This window comes from Cibotium barometz, chromosome 21, assembly GCF_041138505.1.
Source record: "Cibotium barometz isolate CiBa-2024 chromosome 21, ASM4113850v1, whole genome shotgun sequence".
NCBI lineage: Eukaryota > Viridiplantae > Streptophyta > Polypodiopsida > Cyatheales > Cibotiaceae > Cibotium > Cibotium barometz.
The window spans coordinates 31,107,406-31,117,294 of record NC_141066.1 but is presented as its reverse complement, the minus strand read 5'-3'; the positions used below and the strand labels follow the sequence as shown (position 1 = coordinate 31,117,294).

The following is a 9,889-nucleotide window of genomic DNA, read 5'->3' as shown; positions in this document are numbered from 1 at the left end:
ACTTTTGCATAGCCAATAGGTTGTTTCGAGGTTTTGCATGAACAATTTATTTGATTTTCATCACTCAAGCGCTAGAGCTACAATGGATCGTAGACTTTATGAGGCCACAGAAGAACTTTAGTTCGCGAGTTTTTGGAAATCGATGTGGCCAGAAACAAGCTTGTGGGAACAAACCCATGGAGGTTTGGCCGATAGACACTTCTATCAAATGGGGGATGCCCCTGATGAAGAGGCTATTATGCTTTGGATGTTGGAGTGGAAAGTTTTAAAACTCCAAAACAAGTTCCGAAGTCTTGTTTGTACTTATGATTGTGTAAGTGTATGCATTGTGGTCAATACTTCATTATATTTTTCCTAGGTCATAATATCTGTGCAATGTGTTTGTACTTTGTACTGGCAGGAAGGACTTCCCAATGCTAGTTTTAGGAAGCTACATCCCATATGTTGGAACTTGGGGGCAAGTGGGCAAAAGCCATCTCTCACCCTAAAAAAAAAAATCTTTTACATAATTATTTTCTACTCCATTTTTTAAATCTTAATCCATCCTAGGACAAATTCACAACTTTACCATTTTTTGAGAAAATCATTATTAAGGGTTTTTTTTTCCACCTTGTGTAGACTTAACCAACCCTAATGCCAAACCATTTTGAAGAAATCAATGCATGGGCTTTTTCCAGAAGTTTAGTTGAATGTGTACTCTTTGGCAATGGCATTGAGGCACGTGTGGAGGGTGCCCATTTGCACAAGTGAGATGGGCCAGCTCACACGTGTGGTGTGTGTGCAGAAACGTGTGGTGTGTGAGAATGTGATCACATGAGAAGGTTAGAGCCTTAAGAGGGTGAGGTTGAGTATAATAAATTGCCCCAATTACGCCCACATAATGTGATTAATTGGTTTGTTAATGTGATTATCTCTTACATCTAAAGCTCTACTGTGCCCAATTTTCCAACTGGTTCGAGATTATCATAAACAGGGTTTTATACCACAATTATTAATGAATTTGTGTTAATCTGGAGTTTAGAAAGGAGGAGATTTTGTCTCCTTTGGCTATGGTGAAACAAAGCGCACACAGGTGATTTCTCTTTTTGATTTGGTGAATACACATTATAATTATCATTATTTTAGTGATTGCTAGATTGTGATTTGCCTAATTAATTGCGGTAAAGGGTAGTAATCCTCTGTGACTCTGTCTGAAGTGATTCTTGTTAGAAATTAAAAGTGCAATTGATGATTAGTATCCCCATAATTCCCTAATCAAGCTTAATGCTTTCTCAGCTTAGTAAATACAACCAGAAACAACGCATTGTTTGCTTGTGTGTATTAATCAAGTTAGCTTATGATAAGCACACGTGCGATAAATATGATTATCAGCACTTTAAACGATTATAAACATAGTTTGCTAATCAAGCTTCCCTAATCAAGCTTAATGCTTTCTCAGCTTAGTAAATACAACCAGAAACAACGCATTGTTTGCTTGTGTGTATTAATCAAGTTAGCTTATGATAAGCACACGTGCGATGAATATGATTATCAGCACTTTAAACGATTATAAACATAGTTTGCTAATCAAGCTACCTTATGATTTTTAGGAAATGTAATTAATAAGAATTTCATGGTTTGGATAATGGATTGGAATCTGATAAAATTTAAGAGCAAAGACGCATTAAATGTGTGTTTTTGTAGCTGTGGGCTTGCTTTTAATGTGTTCTGCACTTATTTTATTTTATTTTTTTGGCTTTTTTTAAGCTGACAAAGCTTTGATTTGGGTGCACCCTGCACACACACACACCAAATTAATATAAAAATTAAAAAAACGTGAGAATACATGGATTAATCTAGCAATAGCAGAAAAGATTTTTTTTAAAAAAAGTCGTCAATTATTACACAAATTGCCCTTGTGATTATGAATAATGATGCTCCAAGCTGCCCTGATTGATCATTTATGCTGCCAATTTGTGGGTGAAGATGCCGAATTAAATGACAGGGATTAAATGCACTCTAATTCCCACCCAAAATCTGCACATGATAATTACTTGCATAAATTTGCCCCTATTTATTAATCTGTAATGGGATTTACACTGCATTTTAGTCTTTTTCTTTCAACGTAATCAATTATGAAATGTAGATTAGCAGTTTAAACTTGAGTCTGTGCTTGGAATTAAAATGCAGTTTTACGTTAATCTACAGGCAAAGGGTTGCGGATGCTTTTCCACTGTTTGGAACTTTGCTGTTAGCCAACGGTTTTAAGTCCTTCTCAAATCTCCATAGCCGGTGACCTAGTCTTCTCTCTCTCTCTCTCTCTCTCTCTCTCTCTCTCTCACACACACACACACACACACACACACCCCTATTCTCTCTCTCTCACACACACGCACATACCCACAGTGCCCCCCCTCCCACACACACACAAAATCTGACAGTTTTTACCATCTCCTCGCCTTCTCCTACCTTGACTCGGCTAAGCTTGCCATAGCCCCAGATCTGCTCTTTTCTGTGTTTGCTGTCTCTATGTGTGTATTTCCATATCTACCAATCTGCTGGTTCTGGGCTACCTAAGGTACTCACCACTACTTAGCATACATTTTGGTGTGGGTGTGTGTGTATTTACCAGTCTTTCACATTGTGCGTAGAGCATATACTTGTTCACATTGTGTGTGTGTGTGTGTGTGTGTGTGTGTGTGTGTGTGTGTGTGGGTGGGTTTCACAAAAAAGTGTGTGTGTGTGTGTGTGTGTGTGGGGTGTTGCGAGAAAAGCTTGCAGTTGAGCTTGTGTGTATCTTGTGAGGTTGGAACCTTTTCCTCTGCTGCATTCAAGCGTTGTGGACAAATCTTTATTCTATCAGTGCGGGCTTCTGGTAGGTAGGTAGTAGCTCAAGCATCACTTCGGCTAATTTGGGCTGTGTGTGTGTGGAATCAGCAGATTAGGGCTTGTGAACTGATAATTAAGTGAAAATCTACACCATTGTGTGGCATTTTTGGGTGCTCTTGTGTGGAATTTTCTGTTGCATCAATTGGCTCAATTTGTGGTCATTTTTGCCTGATTTTATGTTGCATTTTCTGGGTGCTACTCAAGTGGGTTCTCTGAGCAGTTGGCTGCATTTCTACACACAACTATGCATTAATTAATTTGGGTTCCAAATTGCTTATGCGTTTAATTGCCTGTCTTGGGTACATTTCATGTTGCCTTCATTGGAATTTGGCTGCATTTCCGACTTGATTTTAGCCTTACATTGAAATCTAATTGCCTGTTTCAACGTGGAATTGCCGTTGTGGTTGCATTTCACATGGGTTTAATCACCACTTTTGCGGATTTGGGTGGGATTTTAACGCACTTGGGGTGCATTAGTGTGGGTTTTGTGCATATTTGTTTGCGTGGGTTTCTGTGGGTATTAAACCGGCATTTGGGTTTTTTTATTAGAATTTTCTTGTGATTTTTCGTCCATGCTAACCATTGTATTCATGTGATTTACGCAGTGAGGAAGCGAGAATGTGAAAAAAATTCAAAGCAAATTCTGCTGTTAATGTATGCTCCCCCCACCACCATCTTTGCCGTCTCAGCTACTTTTTCTGCTTGATAGCCTTTAAATCTTCTGCAGATCATCATAGAACAGGTCAGAAATGGCTTAATCCAGGCAAAGCCACTTCTTAAATACCTTTAAATCTGCAGCAATGGAGGTTATTGGCCCCTTTGAAGGCTTGGAAGAGGGGGATTGGCTCAGCCCAAGAATCTCCTTCTCTCAAGATTTCCAACTGTCAGACAGGTTTTCTCCAGAGAAAGAGTTGAAAGGGTCACCAGAAGAAGATTTTTCCTTCAATTTTCGAGACTCAGTAAGCATAGATCTGCCCCCATATGACTCCATGCTCTCTGCAGAGGAGCTTTTCTTCAACGGCAAGCTGCGCCCATTTCAGAAAACCTCCAAAAACCATAGGAATACCACAGCATTGATGCCCTCTGTTGGTAAGAATGAAGAAGGAAATGATGGGTTTCAAGCAGAGAGAAGCTTGGCTATGGCAGCAGCCAGAAGCTTCGAAGATAACCCTTGCTGCTTTTCCATGACCACACAGAATTCTCACAGTGATGGGTGCCATAGCCGGGTGTGCATGAGCTTGGACAACTCTCGCTGCTCATCGCCATCCAGGACCAAATCTATGCCAAACACAACGCCGACATCGCCCAAAGCTTCATTATCGTCAGTACGACCATTATCATCAAAGCCGCCATCATCATCATCATCATCATTGCCATCATCATCCTCGTCATCGTCATCATTTAAATACTCCAGCAAATTCAAGGATTTTTTCAAATTAAAGAAGACCGCCATGGACAAGGATGCCCCCACAACATCATGGCCATCTTCATCTGCCTCTGCTGAGATTGCCAGAGAGTGCCCTCACAGCTCTGTGTCTTCCAGCTGCCGGCTGCCCACAACAAGGTCCTTCTGGCCCTTCTCCAGAAGCAACTCTGCAGGAGAAAGCAAGACTGCCCCAGCTGTCTCGCCCCCTCCCAGAAGAAGCAACTCTGCAGGTGAAGGCAAGACCACAAGCTCCTCTCTTCTGCCCACCAATAGCCCACCAACAATAGTTTCTGCCAAGCAACCCACCCAGCAGGCTAAGAAAGGTTTGCCTTCCTTAGCAGACCCTAACGTGCGTTTGCCTGCTCCCATAAACACTAATGAGGGTTCACCTTCACTGTCAAACCCTAAAGTGGCTGTGAAGAATTTACCTCCACGTGCGAACCTTCATATGTCTAAGAAGGGCTTGCCTCCTCTCCCAAACCCTACTGTCAAGAAAACCAGCTCTTTTCTTGTCCCTGCCCATTGCGGTACTGATGCCGTGGCACTTTCTTTGCAGTCTAGCCCTTCATCTTCATCTATGCTGACATGTGGTGATAAAGCCGCAGGTTTGGCAATGGGATCAAAATCAATGAGTAGGCAATCAGATTCTTTGTCCATGTCAGGCTTAAATATGTCTACAGATGTCCCATCAAATGTATCTGCAGAGGTTGCACCAGTCACCTTAAAAGAAAATATTATGCTGCCAGATGCAAGAAATCCATGGGGAGATCATCAACCCATCTCTGACGTTACCCCCATGGTACATAAGGTTAGGGGTACTGCTAGTCCTGGAAGGCCAGTGAGAAGGAGCCCCAACAGCAATCCGGCACGAAACTTTGCCAGGAGGAGTCCTGGAAGGCGTGGTGTTTGGAACAGTCCTGGCAGAGGCAATGGCAGCAGGGTTGCAATGAGGAATTTGGACAGAGGCAATGTTGCCTCCAAAAGTCATGTGAGGCCAAAGGATATGTTGAGTAGAGATGGGGCAAGTGTAAGGATTTCTCCAGTTCTCAATGTGCCAGTGCCCTCACTTAGAGGAACCAAGGCTTCATCCAAGTCCAAAATCTTCAGCTTGGGTAGCCTCTTTTCCAAGAAAGAGAAGTCTGCAAGGGCTTATACTGTTCTGCCTCCTACTGATAGCCAAAGTGGAGGTTAATCTTTGGTTGTGTTTTTGTTCACAATCAGATTTTTGGTATTACCATGTGCCTCAACTCAGCATGATGTGCCTTTTTTTTCCTGGCTTCCTCTGTTCAGAAGCACTTGTATATATATTCCTTCCTGGGAATCGAATTCTCTTGGGTTTGTAAATCTGCCATGACTTTGTGTTTTGTTGAATTTGGGTCTAGAATAGGGTGCTCTTTTGAGAAATATATTGTGCTTAAGATTTTTCAGCATTCCTCTCCACAAAGTCCTATGTCCTTAACTTCAACAGACCTCTTGTCAGGTCCTGCTCTCCATATGCTTTGTGTTCTTGCCTAGAGCTGCCTCTATGCAGGGATTCTTGTCAATATATGAGAGATGCCTAAATGAGGGTCGAACCCCCTTTATATAGGGTTCATAGGTCGGCCAATACCTTTCAAGTCCAAAAACATAATCATAAAGTTTATAAAACATGTTCATGCTATGCCCCCATAAGGTGTCCCAACCATTGGGCCATGTCTTGGGCACCTATTGGACTGTCAAAACGGCCCAAATCATGCCATATTCTGCCCCCGGTCTTGCCTAAGAGGCAATTGCAAGTAAGATCCATGTCCATGTGCTTGGGGATTAAGGTGTGCACGTGACATCCCCTACTTGCGTTAAGGGCTGAAGATTATATGAGACAGTTGTATTCACTCTGTATGTGTGCAAGGACTGATGATATGAGATAAAATGAACTCTAAACTGCCATTTTATAGGATGTTATGAGGTCAGCCAGTCCTTTTATGACCCCAAAAAGGTTATCCAAAAGGTCATTTCTTGTGTTCATATTGTGCCCAACTTTTGTCTCAACTATTGGTGCATGTCTGCTGCCAAAATGATCCCAAATAGGCCATACTTTGCCTAGAAAGCGGATGCAATTAGAAAGTGTGTCCACATGGGTGAATACAACTATCTGTTGCAGTATTCAGCAAGCAGTATCTGGAATTCATACCAAACTGTGAATCAGCCAGTTATCTAAGCATCAATAGTAGGTATGATGAGCAAGATCTCATCCAAGATCCAAGTTCATCATTGTAAATACCCATGTTTTGCATTATATAGTAGATTAGGTCTTCTCTCTGCAAGATAAGTTTGATTAGCATCAATATCTTACAAGCTTAGTCTTTCTGTTGTGTCACTAATGCAACATTGGTATCAGAGCATAGGATCATTTTAGATAAGAGTTTTTGCGTTTTGAATTAGGGTTTATAAAATTAGGTTCATTCTAGATAGGAGTTCTTGCATTCTGAATTAGGGTTTATGAAATTAGGATTTTCATTTGCATCAAAATAGCCCTTGCTACTCATTGTAAATACCCACATTTTGCGTTTTAGAGTAGATTCACTCTTCTCTCCTCATCTTCTATGCGTTTACAAAATAAGTCTGATTAGAATCAATCTCTGGTGTGCTCAGCATTAATCCATGCCACTCACACGATAGTGGTATCAGAGCTTAGGATCATTCTAGATAGTGTTTGTGCATTCCCCATTTACTCAATCCCCAATATATAGAGAATGAATAAGAAATATGGGCTATTGTCTAGGTAATTCATTTCCCCAATATCTAGGTAATTCATTTTCATATATATAGAGAATGAATAAGAAATATGGGCTATTATCTAGGTAATTCAATTTCCTATATAAAAAATGAATTCCCTATATGAAGAATTGAACCATAAATAATTAATTGATTATTTTAAAAATTTACTTTGAAACTTTTAAATTTAATATATATATATATATATATATATATATATATATATATATTCATGCATCAATAATATTACAAATTGAAATACTTAAATTCTCCTCTCTCTCTCTCTCTCTCTCTCTCTCTCTCTCTCATAGCTTTCAAAGGTTAGTTTCAAGATGTATGTAAATTGTTTTCAAGGGTTTATATTGTATGCAAAAGCTACCTACATAGCTTTTAAAGATTTGTTTAAAGATGTCTCCAGATTGTTTTAAAGATTAGTTTGAAGATGTCTGCAGATTGTTTTAAAGAGTTTATGTTGTATGCAAAATAATTTCTTTGAGTTCATAAATCCTTTCTCTAAGGATTAGCTGAACTTGTATGCAAGGCTTAAGAATTAGTAAATAGAGTAAGCACAAGATTTAAAAACCTTGAGTTGCATGTTAAGATTAATGAGAATCCAATTTGTTCTTGCACATTGCTAGCACTTGCTCATTTTTGTGGGGATCTAATGTTATCTTATAAGCTTAATAAGTTCTTTTATAAGCTTGTAGGAACTTTTTCAAGGTCTTTTAAGAATGAGTCTCTCCAAGAGCTTATAAGACCTTGTGAGTTCCAATGGACTACTGAGAGATCACATGATTAGCACAAGTGGATTATAGGAACTCTTAGAAGATTTTATAATATATAATAGGATCCTAATAGTGCTTAATTTAACATTGTTTAAGGGAAGTTTCAACTATATTTTCAAAGTGTCTTTCATATAAAAGACCATCACTTTCAACTATATTTTCAAAGAGTGATTCATTACAATAGGTATTATAATATCAAGAAAGGAGTAGACATATAGAGACAAATCAAGTGAGGAAATAAGGTATATAGAACACTATCTTTCCTTTACTATTAGAAAAGTAAAAGTTTATGATAAATTATTACCTCTTGATCACATGTCCTTTTCTAATAATGCACGATATAACCCGTAAATGGTGCTTGAAGAGAACAAAATAAAGATAGAGGATTTTCGCTATGGATGGTTGTTCTTGAAGAGAAGAAAGTATAAATGGAGGATCCTCAGTATGTATGGTCATGATTATGGCTATTTTATGTGTACACATAAGCCACTTAGTTGCATAATATTTTTTTTAAAAACAATCAAAGTCTCTTAAATATGTGCATATTTATGATTAAGAAGGGGAATTTCAGAAAGGCATTTATTGAATGTGATATTACACTCTTTTTCAAATTAAAAATCATACGTCATTTCAAGAACGTAATTGCATTCTCTATTAAAAATCATGATATGCTCTTATTAATTTTTTGGTTTATTATGAGCATTGTCTTCATTTTGATTGGTTGAGTGTTGGGTTTAGTGAGGTTATGCCTTCGATCTGCAAGCAAAACATTGTCATGAGTAGCAATTATCATAGACATCATAAATCTCTTTATCCAATGGAGTATCTTTGAAACAAATGGTATCTTCATATGGTATGTGTGTCGTGTAACTTGGTGTTTCTACATCACTCTTTGTGCAATCGACTTAGTGGCATACATGGAGTTCTTGGCTCTAGTAATAGGACGACCATGTCGAGGTAATCTCACATGCATGAGATGATGGGAAGAATATTTTGACAATGTGTGCGCGCTCGTGCATGCCCTCACATATGTGAATGTGATCTTGGAAGCTCATATGAGCTTATAGGATCAGATGAAAGTTTTTTGTTCATCATATGAGATAACAAATGGATAGTGATTTTTTTAAACATAATAAATGGTTAGTGCATTTATTTCTTGAGGTAATAAATGGGTAGTAGGATCACACAAGGGTTGAGAAGAGCTCATAGAACTTATCTTGGTTCTAGTGCTTATAAAATCTTGAGATGATAAAAGCTTAGGTCACTAGAAATTACTAGGTTTCTTCTTTAAAATCTTGCTATCATAGTCTTTAATGGTTTCGAATCTATTGGCAAAGCTCCATTTTTTTTTCCTAAAAACCTTGTTTTTACAATTCCTTGGGATTTCCCTTATTTGACGTAAATGAAGACTTAGGGCATGGTTCCCAAATATGGATGGAATTTGTGAATATTTCTCTATGGCTTTGGCCCTCTCTTAGTGATCTAGATAAGGGTTTTATTCAATCCATGTTTATTCCTTCCAATCTTTCCTGAGGAAGAGTTTCAAAATTTTGTGTGTAGCTTGGGTTCTATTGTCCAATTTTGGACAAATTGGAAATTAAATTAAGTTTCTATGAAACATTTGGGCTTAATATTACCTAGGCTTGGATCTCTTTCTGGTAGAAATCATTACTTCAAGGTTGTGCCTAGTTTTAAAAGAAGAAAACAAGGGTTATAAAGAAAACAAAGAGAGTGATAAGAGTCAATCACTTGGAGTGGGCTCTACCTTTGAAGAACAAAACATAGGTGCTAGCTTGTCATATCACGTGAGTATGGAATTTTATTGATTTTTGAATCATTTAAGTGATATGATGCTTTATCTTCTCATATTTTTCAATGATATGATATGTTATCTTCTCATATTTTAATCTAAAATTATATTTTTGAATATATGTAAGACAAGTTATATTTTTTAAATGAATGTAAGGTTATAGATAGATAAACTTTCAAGTTCAAGAATATACTCCTTGTATTGACAAGTCTCAAAACAATGAAATACTTGACAAGATATGATTCT

General features: G+C 38.2%; 1 protein-coding gene across 2 annotated transcripts; it reads left to right on the top strand.

Moving 5' to 3' along the window:
* The first annotated feature begins 833 nt into the window (after nucleotides 1–833).
* LOC147627073 (uncharacterized) lies at nucleotides 834–5,638 on the top strand. Of its 2 annotated transcripts, XM_086815639.1 has the most exons (3): nucleotides 834–1,072; nucleotides 2,188–2,557; nucleotides 3,474–5,638. In XM_086815639.1, the coding sequence occupies exon 3, from the start codon at nucleotides 3,669–3,671 to the stop codon at nucleotides 5,484–5,486; it is 1,818 nt and encodes a 605-aa protein (XP_086671765.1). In that variant the 5' UTR covers nucleotides 834–1,072; nucleotides 2,188–2,557; nucleotides 3,474–3,668; the 3' UTR covers nucleotides 5,487–5,638. The 2 variants fall into 2 exon arrangements, with proteins under 2 accessions (XP_086671765.1, XP_086671766.1); XM_086815640.1 differs by lacking the exons at nucleotides 834–1,072; nucleotides 2,188–2,557 and having other exon boundaries at nucleotides 2,731–3,522; nucleotides 3,596–5,638.
* Nucleotides 5,639–9,889: the final 4,251 nt, after the last annotated feature.